The sequence below is a fragment of the Bombus bifarius genome, unplaced genomic scaffold (genome assembly GCF_011952205.1).
Source record: "Bombus bifarius isolate JDL3187 unplaced genomic scaffold, Bbif_JDL3187 scf7180000007979, whole genome shotgun sequence".
Classification (NCBI taxonomy): domain Eukaryota; kingdom Metazoa; phylum Arthropoda; class Insecta; order Hymenoptera; family Apidae; genus Bombus; species Bombus bifarius.
This window is the reverse complement of record NW_022884364.1, coordinates 494,939-512,829: the sequence shown is the minus strand read 5'-3', so window position 1 is coordinate 512,829 and position 17,891 is coordinate 494,939. Positions and strand designations below refer to the sequence as shown.

Below are 17,891 nucleotides of genomic sequence, written 5' to 3'. Positions count from 1 at the left end.
AAGTGCGCTATAGGTCTTGCGCTTTTTCTTTTTTCATTCTCCGTCCGCGCACAATTTTTTAGTCGCACGTAAAGTCATCTTTTAGGTAGCTTTCCCGATGCAGTTACACCTACGTTATCCAAATGGCATTTTCACGTAAGATTTACATCATTTTCGTGGTTCTTAGTCACATTTAATTAATTCCCTTAGATGACCTTGTTTGCGGTTGTAACGTTCACATACTTAAAAAAAAAAAAAAAAAAGAAAAGAGGATGTACTTTTTTCTTATTTTTAAACTATTTTCTCTTTTACACCCAACCTATTTTTTTTTCTCTCGCCAGAGATTCCACGTTCCTTTGATGGAACTTTATTGCAAAATCGACTTACTGCTTTATAGAGGACTTTTACAACTTTTTGTTTCTGGAGGACTGCTCTTTCTCCCCCCCCCCTCTCTCTCTCTCTCTCTGATACGAATTAGCTTCGATTAATTTATATACAAGTGACGAAAGAAAATTCTAAAGTTGTTAGATGGTCTTGGTTGATACAAAGTTTAAAGTATTGGATGAAACTGAGTAGCATTAATTTTATTTAATTATACGATAATTAATTACATCGAATATCCGGACGACGATATTTCGAAAATCTTGAACGAATTTCGGGAATAACCGAAGAAAACTCCATGAAAAAATATTCTCCTGATACCCTAGTTTCGAACACGATCCATCAGGATGAAAGCGAACATGCTAACCGCGATATCTACGTCCGATATTTAGAGCACCTTGTACCAGATATTTCTGATCCAAAACTTAACTACTTCGACATGAGCCGACGATGTAGTTGCAAGTTAACTATTAGGTTGCCCCAAAAGTTTCTTTCGTTTTATAACGAGATAATAGACGCACAACACTTTTTATTTTATATTATTCTATCGAATTACGTATGATCCATTTTCTTGCAATAAAACGGACGAAACTTTTGTGATATTTGAACAACGTTGTGTGCAACAACATCTACAGACGCCTATTATATTCCTACGCTTTTCTTCGTGCTTTTACTACAACCTATTTAATCGTGTGTTCTATACGGCGGTAAAATAAAATTTGCTTACTAGAATTGCTAAATATCGTAAGTTTGCACGTTGTAATTTGCATTTCATGTATTTTATACATGTATTTTCTACGGAACTTTTTACGCCACTCTTTACCCCATTTTTCTACAAAACCCACTTAATGTTCATACTTTTTCGACAAAAAATACGACAAGTTTTATTCAACGCTAAAATCTGTCAAGTTTCGTTAATCAAAAGCTATTTTACGCGAATAACGTTAACGGTGTAACGAAATAGCGTGTTAACAATTTTCTAGCAACGAAACATAAAAATGCAAAAAGGAAAGAGAGGACGATTAAGAAAAGCTGTCGGTGAATCTGCCACGACAAGCTGATTGCTTTCTAGATGTGCGCGTCAGAACGCAGCCAGCTTTGAAACCAATTCCGCAACAGCTTGCCCATAACTCGGTTCGCGGTGGCTTCTCGCGCAATATATTCAGTACATGAGCCTTAAATGGAATTTATGCTAATCGACGCGCTGTAGCTCGCAAAACTCTAAACAAAAGAGAACGTCAAACCGGCGAATCGTCGAGGAAAAAGCTTTGACGCGTGCGGTGGTACTTTAACGAGGCATTGGCCGCGTGATTCGAGCTCTCGAAACGACCGATTCGGTTCGTCGTTTAGTGTGGTCCGTTCGCGATTTCCACCGGCCAAAAGAAGAAAGTTTATCGGTCGGAGAACAATCGCAGCCTGTAAAAGGTTCAGCGAGTAATTTAATCACCCTACTACCTCTGGCTCATTAGCGATTTGGTAACGAAGCAGGCTCCTTGGCGAAATATTATTTCCCCTGATTATGTAACTCGGTGAAACAAATGTCTTCCTCGAAGGGTAAACGCTTCGCTCTCACCCCGGAAATTCTACGGAAACGTGACGCGCTCGTGTTAAAATTAATCAACGCATTGGCGAATTATCCGTTTGAAATTTCCCTCTGCTGTACGCTTACAGATATTAACATTTACATACAGACGTTTTATAGGGATTGCAAACGCAACGATTCGTAACGTGATCGTACAGTCGTGAATCACGGGACAGAGGACACGGAAACCTCGAACCTGAGAGGAGATTGTCCAAACTGTTGTTTCGTGAGGGCCGGCAGGTTCTCAGTGATATACTTCTATTACGCTCCCAAGTTCATCGTTATGATTGAAGCCAATATAACACACGCAACGTACACATAACATTGGTTAAGTGACGGCTGGACGCTTTACATGCACAATATGGACCCCAATTGCGGTACTGTGTGATCGATGTTGGTATAAGGCCAGCGGATTGGAAAGTTTACCGTGTCTGACAATGCCAACGCGAAATTGCCAACATTTACGGAAGTTCCAAACTAGTAAATTCTATATTGAACTCGTGACGCGTAATATGTATTCGTGGCTATGAACAATCGCTACGGTTTTACAATTCCATCCGACGCAAATCTCAATTCGGCTGCCAGATTTACGATGCTAACGTAAAAATATGTTTGCCAACCTTTTGTAAACTTTGCCGATCCGACACCAAGCGCATTGATAAAACAAGCAAACGGCGCAGAGGAAAAAGTATCGGATCGCAGCGGATTAATGTCACGCGTCCGAACAATAGTTTCCACGGTTCTGTGTGAATTTGTTTCGCAATAATCCCTAAGACAGCGTGCCAAATTGCGCAGCTGTGTCAATTCGCGATAAACTTCCTCTTCTTCGCTTTCTCTCGCGGTAACGATAAGAAATGCAAACCATCTTCCATGCGTACGCTTCCGATTGAAGTTTCGCGCAACAAAGATTCAACAGGACTTACTTCGAAGCAATTTTGCAACCTCAACTTGAATCGGGCCGATGCATTTCCATTCAGCGGCAGGAATTTATTTGGACTTGGCCTGATAAATCGTTAATCGTCTTGACGCAACACTATAGTCGGATCGTAGGCTCGCACGTTCTCGTCAATTTTTAAAAGCAAATTCGCGGTCGGAGACGACCGAGCTTTCCCTCAGAAATCACAGCATCTACGCTTCTTTCGGGGGGGGGGGCTATCGTTAGCTTATCCTGTCAGGAAGAGAAGAGAAACGACGAGGGAAAAGCGGAAAAAGAGGAAAGAAGTACACGCTCGAGCGCTAACCTACTTGGAACTGTAAATGCGCTGGATCCACTGCATTCGCAAGCGCGTCACTGTATCACCGGAGGGTCCCAGCCAATCTCGCATCACGATGGCTCGTCTACGATTTAAGTAACTGTCCTATTTCGTTTCTTTATGCCCGGCTACGTGGATTTCTTTGAGAAAAAGACAAGCTCTTTGGGCGAGACTTTGCTAATCGTTGATGTATCTCGCTGCTACTCTTGCTAAGTCGAATGGTTCGTTACCTGGCGCTTCACGACGACTGTTGCAAAGACGATCTCTGCTCTTTCCTTAGGGTGTCAGATTATCCACTTTAGACGGCAGATTTTTTTCTCAAATTCTTCTTTCAATTTCTCGACGAGGTTAGACAACGCGTGGTTCAAAATCGTTCAGGAAGATGAATCGTGCGGAAACGTCGCGTCGCGGTGATGTCGTGAAGCAAACGCGGTATTGTCGCGATATATCGCTGTGGCGTTGTCGCGTTCTATATTTCGGGACGTCCGATCGCTCGTAATTCGTCATTTTATATTCAATGCATAAATTTTTCGAGGGATCGATACAACGCCGATGCAAAAACGCGAACAATCGCAGAGCCGAGGAAAAAATTCTAACCTCGTGATCCGTTCGCGCCCGTCTAATACCACAACTAGCGAGTCAGCTACATTTTCAAGCCATCAATTTGCATTTTCCAAGAATTCCATACGAATCTTCGAACCCAATAATCTCGTGCGGTGTCTTCGATCGTCTGCGAATCCGAGATATTCCAATATATACGAACAGCAGAAAAGGGGAAGGTTTTCGATAAATATTTTTCCGCGCAATCTGCCGCGTTTCCGCTGCGTTCTATCCTCGCCGCTTATTCATCGACTTGGCGGAAAAAGGAGGATGCTTGACGAGACAAAAAGAGAGAGCGCAAATCGCGTCGATAACGCAGCCAGATACGAATTACGAGCTCTTGGACGTGGCCATTTAAATTATAGCCGTCACTTAATGCGCTCGCTACATAACCAGAAGCCCCGAACGACTCGACAACTTCGTAGAGGCCGCGTGCCAGGAACTCGTAATTGTTTTGAATTAACGATACTTTAAGCTACGGCTCAACTCCGTGCCACTACGGACGCGACTCGTCTCTGCGCGCTTACTCGCTCTCCGTACGCCTCTTCCGTAGCGATTTACAAACATTCGATTTTAACGTTTCTTAATTCAGGTACCCGCCGTGCCATTTGCCGCAGCATCGGTAGAAAAAATACGCGCGAATGGAACGAAAATACAGGCACGCTACGACGAGTAAGCATGTTAAAAAAAAAAAAAAGGAAGAGAAAACCAAGCACAAACATCAAACTAGAGTATCGATTATCCCACGCAAGATGCTAGAATTGTGGCAGGCGAGCGTATGCGCGCGGACCGACGCCGGACGTCCATTAAAAAAGCTCAAATCTGACCCGATTCTCTAAAGCGCCGGCCCCGTGCATCTCTATCGAAAACAGTTTACCCTCTGATGAACTCACGATACAACGTAACGAATTTTTATCTATCGAAGTTAAACAGGGTGGCTGGTGCGATTGGCCAAAAGGCAGAAAAAGAGGAAGGAAAAAGTATCTACAGCGTTGGCGGGGAGGGGAAAAAAACTATATCTCGTCTGGCGTGAAATGATTTTTTTATTAATTCCGACGAACGGAACGGAGAATAAAATAAAAAGGTAAATGGAGGATGGCGGAAACCGGGAGAAAACAACCGACGCGCTTTCGAAAACGCCGCGACACGTCCACGGTGTTATCGATATTACATTTATCAGCGAGGTCGCATCGAATGCCGCCTGCCTTTCTACCTTTTTCCTCTTCTTCCTCGTATTTTTTTTTTTTTAATGCGCGTCCGCTGGACTCGCATTTTCCCTGCTACGATATTTTTCTTTTTTTAATGGAAAATAAAAGCGGCGGGGGAGACACGCGATGTAACGGTAGGTTGTCACGGCTCTCAAACTCGGCAACAAACCAGCGCAGTTATTGGAATCGCATTAATCTGAAAGAGGCGAGGTCCGACCGAGATCCGTATCTTTCCACGATATATTCTACTGTTGGCAGAAAAAAAAAGAGCGATACAAATCATCCGTGGATCTCTGAATTTTCATTGGGACAGATCGATGTCCGCGTCTCTTTCTTTTTTCCTTTCCACGTACGTAACGATAAAAATCATTCGATACGCGTTGAGGTTTGCCAGGAAAAGACGAATGAAAGACACCATCGTGCGTCGATATTTCATTCCGAGCTTTTAATGGCGCTTCGATTAAACGTTCCCGAGAATCTCCGGTACGAGCAGCTCGCGCATTATTTTACGAGTATGCGAATTCTTGCCTGTATAGAATTTCTACGTGCGATTCGCACCATCGCGTCGCGTCGGTCGAGTGTGCCCTGGAATGCTTAAGACGATGCGGCAAACATGGTTTTTTCGCCTCTTCGTAAAAGAAACGGCCGTTACGTAGAATCATCGCATGGGTAATTGTTTTAAAGCAATCACGGAAAAATCCTGCTCGTTCCAGTTTACGTGGCACGAATTTAATGACGCGATTAAAACATCCTCGGAAGAACGGTTCTTGCTCGCTGGAAGGAAATAAAAGAAAGGCGAGATCGTCCGACTGGTAAATTTTTCATCGCTTTTTCAATAACAGAACGTCATTCGGTAACACTCTAACATCCTAGCGAAGGAAGTAAAAGGAAGAAAAATTCGCCACGTTGGAACGCGGAAATCCTTGGCTTTAGTCTACAGTGAAAATCTGATGTCAAGGCTGAGGATGGTAGCCAATTATTTTCACGATTGGACGTGTCAATCCAACAGGCAAACCGCAGAAATCCACGGTTACGTAATCGGCGGATGATCGCGGAGAACGACGAAAAAAGAAAGAAAAAAGGAGGCGGAGGAAAGGACAATAGAGAAGACTTACCGCGTTCAAATCGATCTCCTCTTGAGAATTCAGGTCCGGACACGTGAAGATCGAATAGCCCGTCTCGAGGGAATTGTCGGCCCGTGTGACACCGACCAGAATCAGCACCACTAAGCACCACTTCATTGTCCACGCTGGATCTGCAGCTGGAATACTTCCAAAGTCCGATGTTCCTCTTTCGTGTCACGCGCGCGCCAGATCAACCGGTCGAAATGCTCGCTAGCATGGACGTTGTCGATCGCGATCGTCAGCCGTTCAACGAAAATATATTTCACGTTGCTCGCTCACGCTATGAGATGCGATCTTTCGAGACAAAAAAACGTTCGGCCGATCGAACGCTGTGTACGTAATCACTGGTGCGGTTGGTAGGAGGAATTTTTTTTTCCAAACTTCAACGCGACCGATATTCGGTCGGTATAACGACGAGAACGAGAGACGACATCATAAACCCCGTCTCTGCGACTAATATTTTCCAAGCGAGTCACGCGACTCCCCCTGTTCCTTCGCTCTCTGTCGCTCACTTCTGGAACGCTTTAATTGAACGCCTCGCTCATCCCCGCGCCGCTCGTCGTGATCGATGGTTCAACGCATCGCTCTCGATCGTCCGGTGTTTTCTAGCTCTCGCTGGATCGCGTTTGCGAAAGGCTACGTGTACTTGGACGATCCGCTTTTTTCGCCAGGCTCTTTCAAGCCTTTCGCCGCGGGAGCATCGTAAACGGTGCTCGATGAAGGAGAACAATCGATACGGTGTCTCGATGAACGACGTCGCTTATCGTGGCTCGTCAGGGCGCGCGCATTTTACGCGGCTACTTGCGAATTTTTCGTGCAATAGTCGAAGTAGGCAACTGTCGGACGAAACGATGACACACAGACGACGAAACTCGAGAAATTGTAACCTTGAATTCTCTGCTTCTAGACCCGAACAAGCGTAAATCGAAAAATGCGGAGATCCACGAAGACGGACAGCAATGGTGACGCACGAGAACACTTGAATCACTGGCAAACCGTCCTCTTCACGAATTAATAAGAATCGTGATGGATCACGCGATCGATGCACTCGCAGAGCGTAAACGATGATCTACGGTCGCGTGAATGACGATCGAGCAGGCAGGGATGTGCACGCGGCGCAGTCGTAGGGCACTCTGACGTTCCCAGTCTGCTTGCTGGTCCTCGCTACGTCCGTCCGTCCGATCGTCGCGACGCCTCCACCAGAGCTGGGAGGGGAGCGGGGAAATAAGAATGGACCGTACGCGCGCGATGGGAATCGTGGATTATTGGCGGGATCGAGGGGACGAAGAAGGCAGTCTTCTTTTCAGCTGCGAATCAATTTTCGGCGAAGGATGCGCGAGAAGCGTGGATCCGTTTCAATTCTCGTCGTATCCCAGAATATGGAATCGATCGTTAAGCCTGTTTTATGTAAGAGTCAAGGGAAGTGTAGCGTCAATTCATACAGGGGCCGGATGTGTGCAGGTTTCACCGCGTACCCTCAATTACCTCAGGGATCCACCATAAACTTAAACTTTTCAAGTTTATTATTTTTGTAAGTGTTATCCGTTTATGGATGGTCCTTGAAACAGTCCTTACTAATTACGGGGAAAGCAGGTAGTTACCTAATGGGAAAAAGCCAATACTCGACTAACGAAAAAGCTGGTTTTTCCCATAAACAATATTACCTACTAGCCACGTTGGTAGGAGGCTTTCTCCTCCTATCTTCATTTATTAACATGGCCTATAACCAATTGGCATTGTGGATCGTTACCCTCACTTTTCCTAACGGAAGATGCGAACAGCGAATCCGCGTTGTTAATTAAAAAGGGCACAGCCACACCGAGCTTTCCTTCGTAATGAGACGAGAACACCTAGGGAGAAATAGACAAAACCTACGAATAGTGAATATCTCTCCGATCAGTCTCAATTATTGTAAACTTGTGCTGTGCTAATAAATAAACCTGGTTACCTTCTTGTCTTTATCAACTAACCCTCAAGATTACGTGACAGAAGCATGGTACGGCTACGATAAAAGCGGTACTTTCCCGATCCGCAAGTTTTCGATTTTCTCCAAGGTTACTTGAAACGATGTGCTTTGCGTGTAGACAAGTAGAACGTCCGCCAGACTTGGTATATCGCGTATTTTTCAAGATGAGACGACACGAGTTACTATGCGGAAAAATATAAAAGTTACAGTTGTCCCTTAACGTGACAAACGCTTGCTGTCCGATTTTTTGGCGAAAGACGTTTTAAATTGCCCTCGTTGGATCGTCTCCTCTGACGTGGAACATAGGCTTTCGCGAAGGAGGAAGAAGATGAAGAAGAAACAAAACTGGTAGTGATTCCGCCACGGAATCGAGGATTACGAGAAAGACATCGACGAAAGGAATATGGGCGAATGATCGTCGCGTCGAATCGGTTTTCAATTTCGTTGGATATATGTAGGTCCAGCAACGTACACCGAATTGGCAGAACTAAATGATAGTGGTGGTCGACGAGTACCTCGATAATCGTTAAACGAACGCTAATTTTACTGCCCCATCGATTCAACGCCCTATCGAAGCCGCAAATTAATGTTCCATTAGAAACTCATAAACGCAGCTCGTATAATTTTTCCAATTCGATCGATATACATATAATCACATAAAATCGTTCGGCTCGTTCGTGTTTCAATTTTCCTTTAATTCTTCTTCGATCGGTCTTAATCGACCGAGTCCTATCGCGATTAAGATAACTTGAAACTTTTCAGAACTGCGTAATCTCGTAACGCCGATTAAACTATTCCGAAACCTTTGAATCTAACGATGGCTTAAAATTGGTCGTCAACATTTTTATGAATCATCCGCGTGAAAGCTTCGTGTCATCGTTGAATCGTGGGTGGAAGATAATTGAGACTTGGAGGAATGCAGAAGCGAAGGAGACGATGGAGAAGGAGAGACAGAAACTCGGCAAGTTGAGTAAAGACGGAGACAAAGAAAACGTATCTCGTGTAACGCATCGCTCAATGAAAAGTTAATTCGTTCGTTCAATCTGCCTGATGATTCGGCCTGCGGGCTGATAAACCTCGGCTGACGCACTTCACAGACATTTTATCGGCGGAACGAATCACGCGGCCAGATACATCCAGATGGGATAAAGGCGTTGACAAGATGATTAATCGACTTTGGATAGAATTCGGAGAAAACTCTTCTACCGAACTTTGGAAAATTGCTTGCACCTTTTCCCTCGTGACAACCGCGTCCGATCGATTCTTAACTTATACCACGTGACTTAACAGTTGTAAATAGACTGCGAACGTTCGTGCATTTATCTACGGAAACTTAAACGCGCAACGATGATACAAAGTAATTGTACTAGTTGGCCTAGACAAGGCCAAACACGGCGGGCCAGACGGGAACTAGATGTCCGCTCATCCTTACTGCGTACTCTCAATAGTCTTAAGGACCCATCATTAATCCCAATAACTTGCTAGCTAAGGTCCTTCAGACCGAACAAATATCTTTACTTCTAAATCATTTTCTGTAGATTATTGTCTACTAAGGCTTGACACTGGAAAATTAGTTTTTCTCACGTACGATGCTTCCCACTAGCAACTTTCTATCGAGGGCGGCTAAGACCCTTGCTAGTCCACCAACCTTCGTTTATCCAATTAGAAGCAATGTATACTGCCCTCACTTCCCTGACCAAAATGTCATGAACAAATCCGATGGTCCCGTGCGCTAGACACACCCATCGCTAGCTTTCCTCCGACACAGCGTCGTCACTGTACTTTACTTATTCTACAACGTTAGAATAGTCAACAAGTCATTGACGGGTTACTCTCCTTAAATCAGTCATTTACTTAACGTATACATACTCAACAGTGTACCTCATAAGTGTTGGAAATAAAAACCTTATAACCCTGTTAATCGCAGCGTTATACTATCTTAACCGCCCCTATTATCTTAACGGAAATCAGGTGATCGATCAACTCGTGGTGTCGATTATTACAATCGTAACGGGAATTTACGACTCCCGTTGACGTGTTTCCTCGCGATTCGTCGAAAATACAGTACTAATGTTTAAAGGATAAAGTAAATGTGTATTTAGTTGTGTCACATTTTAGTCATAGAACTGTCGCGGGTATAATACCTCTTTCTGTGAAATCTGTATCACAAAACCAGTACTCTAATAAGAAAAACGCTCTGTGTCTGGATTATCGCTTTATGCGCGCAATTCTCGCGTCCGCTCTAATTAATTTACCGTTGCAAATTAAATAAGCCTTAGGTATAAATCAAATTACGGCGGGATAACGGTGAGTAGAGCGACAACTCTTCTAAAACGAATAAGCGGGAATCAGCGAAAACTTGCGAATAGTTTGTTTGCGGCGGTGTTTGAAATCGATGGATAGGCTGAAATTTAATTTCTCCAGCGGGCGCACTTTTTCCCCTTAAAACGAACAAAGCCGCATGATTATCGTGGTGCAGCGAAATTCGATAAATTTGGTGGAATTTGTGCAGCCACAAATTGTAGAGTGTACACAGCCGGTGTTTCCAAGTTTCTTGCGCGTTATCGAACCGAGCCAAAGAAGCGACACGGTTGTCCGAGTGTATCGCAATAACGGTGAACTTTCTCTATCGACTCGATTCCGAGAAATTATTAGACTCCGAGAATAACATCGCGGAAAAACAATGCTACTAAAATTACAACGTTTAAACCCGAGGATTAACTTACAGTTAACTGTCATCCTGTCGTTATAAAATCTCCTCTAAAACACGATTTCAAGCTTCTCGAAAATGAATTCTAAAGAAATTAGTATATGGCGTGGATGTAATTCAAAATGAGTACCAATGTACTCCGTAAAAGTCAGCAGCGATCGCAGCAAACGACGAAAAAAGAATAAACAGCCATACGAGGCAGGAAAAGGATCGGGGACGATTCGCAACATTTTAGCCGTTCGAGATTTCCGCTTCCGCACGCTTCTAGCGAGGGGATTAATTACGACGCGACGACGATATAACCAACTGTACTGAGCGCCATTACGTGGCAGTTTAAAGCCAAAAAAGAAAAGAAAAAAAAAAGTAAAAAGGAAGAAAAGAGAGCAGGAGAGACAGAGAACGAGAAAAAAGAGTGCGGCAAAACTAGAGGGGAAAAAGCGTAGCCAACGTGAAGAGCGTTTTTAAAAGATTTACATGACGGTAAGACCGCTGCGATTCCGCTCTCAAAGCCGATCCATGTTGAAAAATATCTGAACGTATCCCAAAGGTGGATCGATCGCGACATTCTAATTGAGAATTTAAATGCATGGCCGCGACTCAACCGATTACGATCTGGATTATTTAGCGACGAAAACGTTGCTTCCCTGCTATGAATTTATTTCCCTTAATTTATTACGAACAGTTTGATGGTTATTTATTAACGAGGCCCGTTACACTCGATTCACTGGAATTTCATAAAACGTGACTAGCAATCGTGCTAGGGAAAACTGATTAATTCTGTCTGGCTGCTGGACGAATCGTTACAACGCGCCGGAAATATGCCTTTTCCTCTAACAGACGACGCGTTTCCGTGACGTTTCGACACGTCAATCGTTACTATACGTCGGATACAGCGAAAAAGAGACACTGCTCGCTGCGACGTTAAAAAACTCTCGATTCTTATCAAAATTCACCGCGATTTTGTTACTACCGCTGTACATCGTTCGCGATATTTCTAATATTCTCCTTTGCTCTCCGCGCGATCTTATCTCGTTTCATTTCCACTTGATGCACCACTTGTAACATCCAGACTTTATCTTCTTACTTCTCCCTGTATTCGTTGCCGTGTACATGCTTCGAATACTCTACATCCCGTTTATCAAGCCTGGGAACGTAAAAAATTATTCGATAAGCAAAGCTGCGACCCGCTGCTGCGATTCTCATAACGAATGGCCATCTTAATCTTGCCTATTTGGAACGATAACATGAATTTGCATAACGATAGCTGTTACACCGCGGGACCACCGTCTTTTTCCTTGCCAACTTCAACTTCTTCCACTTTATCTTCTTCTTCTTTTTTTTCTTCTTTTTCCTTTTTTTTTTTTTTGTTTCATATCTATGCACCTTCGCCTTTGTCTAACAAAATGTTATAACCACGATTTTGTAGACATCTTTATTCGATGCTGTGTACACATTGTGCACAGAGTGCAACTAGCGCGACACAGCAACGTTTAAGTACAGAGTATCTAAGGTACGGAGCCTAATCTAAATAATAGAAATAAAAAGGAACGGTGGTAGAGAGGCGAGATCTTGAGGAAACAGCGTACAATGAATATTCAATATGCGAGAAAACAAAAAGGAAAACGAGATCGAAACGTTTTAACGGGGTTAGATTTGGGTAGAAACTAAACGATATTTCGTTTGCTCCGGGCACCTACCCTACGAATTTAACAATTTAATAATTGCGTTGCCCCTCTGTCAAGACGAAACTTCGGAAAGTTTCTGTATTGTGAAAATTAAAATGTATAATCTGCGCTTCAATTAAAATGTATTACCGAAAACGGTATAAGGCGAGTTCCCTTACAAAGAAACCAATGTATAATTTTGCTTTGTAAGCATAACATTTTCCCAGCAATTATTTAATCCTACTTTCGTTAACGTCGCTTTGTGATAAAGTGTTCCTTTCACGTTGAACTCTGTTTCGATCGCGTTTACACAACTTGCATATTTACATTTTCTGCCTGTGAACACGACGCACATCGACATAGTTCGTTCTTTGTATAGAAAACTACAGGTTTCACAGTGTCCCTGATGCTCGCGGACCTCAAATTGCAAATTCGAAAGAGGAAAACAATTTTCCCGTAATTAGCGAAATAGCAGTGCAGCTGGCGGAAAAAAAGGTCGTTATTAGACCGACTTTCTGGACGTTTTGGCATGAATTTCGTTAAAGAATATTCGATGGAGGGAGTAGTACATGCGGCAGAATAACAATTATTCTCCTTGGAAATACAGAGCAAGAGAACATCCGTAGGTAGTTGCAAGGACGTGGAGCGTCTCTACACTGGCGAGTGGTACAAGTCAGTAACTAGTCAACCGTCTTTGCAGAATTCGGAAAAAGACCAAGAATCGGACAGTTCGTCCGTTTAAATTAAATTCAAGCAGCAAAATATCACGCCGCGTATCAATCTTCCTAAACATCCTTCGCATTTTGTGCCCAACTTTTATTAAATTTCCTACTCTAAAGTGTCCTAGAACGCGAATCCGTAATTTAACCAGATTTATTCCCCGGCAAGCATATCGACGAATTTATACACGATATTCCCCTGGAGCAATAGGTTTCGTTGCACGTCATTAACAGAAACCGAATTGCGCGTTCTAAATTACTGTGCGTTAATGTCTAACATCAAGTAATTAGCAAATTAATTATTCAATTAATAGAATTTAATAATATCGACGTATTATCATGGTAGAGCGTAACAAATGATCCGTGTTAGAGATAGAGATAGATAGATAGATAGATAGAGAGAGAGAGAGAGAGAGGCTGGAATTTATGCTACGACCGAGGGGCGTAATTTATATTTTCTAAAGGACCATTAAAACCGAGCGAAACGACGAATTTACACAGGCGTGCAATAAAACGCTCTCGACGCGATGTAAAATTCAGAGGTAACGGGTTCACGCTCGACGATGATTTAAACTGTTTACTTATTCTGAATGAATAGCCATGAAATAATCTGTGAAAACGCTTGATAAAAGTATCTATACGTTGGTTAACAATTAACCGTGATCGCTTTTACGAATCGATGGTAAAATGATATTTATTTTTTCTTTTCTCTCGCTTTAAACACACCTGCAAAAGATAAATCCGATAACGTGAAATTCTATTAATAAGTTATAACGTGACGACTGTTCGAAATGTCAATCCTTTGAAGCACGTTTTTCCCCGTTTTTTCGCTTTTTCACTCTCTCACGCTCTAAAGATTTCCAAATATTCACCGTTTGCCCTCTGATTTCTCTATTTTTTATTTTTTTTTGCTATTTCCTTTTAATCCTTTGTCCAACAAGAAATAGTTAACGACCGTCAGACGGAAGGTTTATAATACCGTTCCCTGTGTCCAGCTGAATTGACGATGGTAGTGGATGTTATTTCAATGTGCCGCATTCAGTCGAATCAATGGAATCGCGGATCAATCGTGCAGTGAAAATCGCACGGAACGTTTATTTTGCCATGCGTTCACCGACACGGGCTGTGCATTTCAGACGAAGGATGAAAATTGCATCGATACCGGACCCGGAAAACGAATTTATTACACACCTCGACATGACCGACGCACTGGAATTAATGTCGAAATCTTCTTTCTGATTGAAATTCGCCGGAACATTTGTCACTGTGCGCGTCAACTGATTCGTATGTTCGTACACAACGGAACGAACATCTCCGAGATAGAAACGGTATCAAAGCGTACGAGTTCAGTAACTTTTTTCAAACTCCTGTCTCGCTTCTTTTACGTAACGTTGTTGCTTTCCCAACTGAGATCTTCTCAAATAGATTAACAAGATACAGTTCGCTAAAAAGCTTCCAGTCTCTGCAGTTGACCTAATTCAGAGAAATTGACACAATCTGTTAACTCTCTACTCTATGTTTTACTTGAAAGCGATCAAATACTCGGTGCACATCTATAATTCCCGAATTGATGATGGTGTCCGTGACACAAATCAGTCGTCTACAGCTTGTCTGCCGTATTAAATATCCAGCGTATTTTCGTTCATCTCGAGGGACGTGTTGGCCGGAGAACAAGAATCACGTTTACTCGTGTTGGGTCTCCGATCGTATATAAGACTCTCGGAGAAGCGTCTAGTGGGAAATATTTTCTCGGTGAAAGATGCTTGCACGCCACTATTGGTTTTGCGGTTTCGTAGCGCCCTTCTGCCTTTCTTTATCCCTCCACGCGACTCGTTTATACGTGTAATTCGACCCAGATACCTGCTACTTCGAAAAGCAAAGTCAACGCTTCCACTTTACTACGATGCAATTTATCGATAAAAGCTGGAATTAATATCGATGTCGTTTCCTGTTTTCATCCTTATTTTCCGTGTCTTCGATCGACGACGCATTCACCGTCGTTCCGTTGCAAATTTCTTCTGCAACGTTGCTCCGATTGTTGCAGAGTATCTCGAATGACCCTCGAAAGCGTGAAAGGGTCGTTTAAGAAGGGTGCAAGAAGTTGAAAGCGAGGGATAAAAGGGAGAGAAATTTGAAAGTAGGTCGAGGAAAAGGGGACTAACGCGACAACAAGCCAGGCGAAGTTAGAGCTCCGGAGAGTACAGTAATTAATATCAGTTTAGCGAGAACTTAGAAGACGCAATAAGTTAATAAGCAGAGCCACCAAGTTTCGCGTGCTAAACCACGGTCTTCCGGTTCCTGCGGTCCGATCCACCGACCTCTTTAACCAATTATTATCGCGATACGCGATTCACCGAGCAGCGTTCCTCTTCGTTTCTAGGAAATTATTCGCTCGTTTCATCAAACGATCATTACGTCGTGAAATAATATCTTGTAACTGGAAATCGCGATAATTTCTGTTTCTTCCCTTACTTTCCATTCTCTATCCTTTCCCATTTCTCGTTTCCTCTCTTTCGCTTTTCCTTCGACCAACTTTTGCCATCGCGAAACAAAGTATACGCCGCCATTCGACGTGGGATTTCACATCGATAAGTCAAACGACGCGGCAACCAGCAATCACCGAGAGCAGCTAATAATCGTAATCTCGACTGGCAAAGCGGTTACGCCGACACGTCGCTAATAGGTAAACATACGTGCATAAATACACCTTTGCTCGTGATTGTCAGATACGAGAGGGCTCCAGAGGTCGTAGATATAGTTGCATCGCCTGGTTTTCGCCCCAAGTAACATGTAACGTATGATCTGTAGTGGCATCGAGGAGACATGGAAAGCTTGTACAGTCTGGTGCAAGCTTAAGGCGGCTAACCTAGTGTTTGCACGTCACGTTACACGAATGTTACGTATCGTGACGCGACAGCGAGCGTGTGGCTTAACGATCGAGGGCTGGTTTAAGCAAGGATAATTACGACCGAATACACCTGACGCGACATCTTCTCGCAGTCTCACAACCACCGACGAGAAAAGTATCGCGACAATTTTCACGCGATTCGACTAATAACGCGATCGTTTTAACGATTCCTAAGGATCATTAGGGTGCAATTTGGAAGCCGTTGACGCGATACTAGTCTACTTGTTTAAAAAGTTTTCACAGCATCGACGTCTTACCATCGTATTAGAAGTCTCGCGAACAAAAGTTCGTCGTGCTCGCGTAAATTATTCCTGCGCTATTAACGCAATCGCACATTTACCGCAACGTTCGTGTCTACTTTAAACGACAACCGTCCGCTATCGTATTCCAACATAGAAATATTTTTCTTTTCCGCTACTTCGATTACGTAGGAAATTTTGTCGAGATGAACGCGTAATATTCAGCACGCGGTTGTACTCTCTTTTACGGAACGATCGCTTTAAGAGCTTCCACGTTGCACAAGCATAATATCAGTTTTGGTTATATTAACCAAGAGGAAGAACTTAGGAACTTAGCAATGACTTTACTTCCGCTTGGCTGCTCTACTTATTCATCGTTTACCTTCGTCGAAGTTCTGGCCACCGAAGATCTTGTCAAAAATATTCCTAAGAAGATGTTTGCTCGTCAAATACCGCAGTGATTACCAGTAACGCGGCATAATTGAGCATCGAAAGCGTGGAGAGGTCCGCATATAGGCCAACAACCGTAGCGTACGAACTGAAGCGACATTAAGGAGGCGTGAAAGGCATGCAGTGGATTAAGCCGGTTTAAGGGCTCTAAGATGGTGTTTGCACATCGTGTCGTGTAGTTGGTGGTCTGTAACAGGAAGGTGAAGCACGTGCATTAGCGGTATCGCGATTAGGAATTACTTAACGACATATGAGTAATTTGTTAATGAGCGAATAGCGGTACACCCGATAATATTTATAAAAAAAAAAGATCCGTCGACCTATTTTTCGCGTATTCACGAATCTGTGAAAGCATCAAAAAGTTGCGCTAAAAGGCAATTTGTCCAGTATCTAAAACAGCGTCCGACGTCATCGTTTGAAACACGTAGCGTCGGTCCATTAATTCGGAGTCACCAGCAGAGCCAGACATAATGAATGCCTTCGAGCGGAAAAAGGGATCGAAATACATCGAGAAAACTATGGGAAATGCAAGGAAGATAGAAACAGTGTGCAATCAGGAATAGAGAACGGGAATCGTTGCCCAATATTAAGTTCGATTCACTGATGGAAGAATAAATCGATAGTTGGATTGTATAAATTACTATCAAACAGGAACAGTGAAGTTTACGTAGAATAAGTCATAAAATTACTCGCATAGACGAGAATGTGACAAAAATGTTCTTACGTTTCCAAATAATAAATGTAAAAAAGTCCTTTGTATCGCCTTTTATTTTTATTTATATTTCGCTTATATTTATATTACGCACATTAGCGCTGATATTTAGGGCAAAAGCCTAGGAATCGGTTTAATACGGTGTGTAAGATCGTCGATATCTTAAACACAGGCTGACACGCCGCTAATAGAGATAAATTACTTGTTCAACTAATGGGAATGACAATACGATTTGCGGCGAGGTAAACGAGCGCTGGATCGAAGCTACATTCGTGAAATTCATCCGATACGCGATAAGTTCGCTGTTAATTGAGTAACGAAGACGTTTAAAAATGGTTGAAATTTCACTTCCATTCGATTAGAGAAATTGGACAATGTAATTCTGAATCGAACTTG

At 43.0% G+C, this 17,891-nt stretch overlaps 1 protein-coding gene across 1 annotated transcript in view; it reads right to left on the bottom strand.

Annotated features, from left to right (window-relative positions):
- Positions 1-6,989, bottom strand: part of LOC117204611 — a 59,296-nt gene extending 52,307 nt beyond the window's left edge. Inside the window, exon 1 of the mRNA XM_033442147.1 lies at positions 6,119-6,989. Coding sequence (XP_033298038.1) covers positions 6,119-6,244 — 126 coding nt within the window. The 5' untranslated portion in view covers positions 6,245-6,989. The remainder of the gene's footprint in view (positions 1-6,118) is intronic.
- Between the last annotated feature and the right edge of the window lie 10,902 nt (positions 6,990-17,891).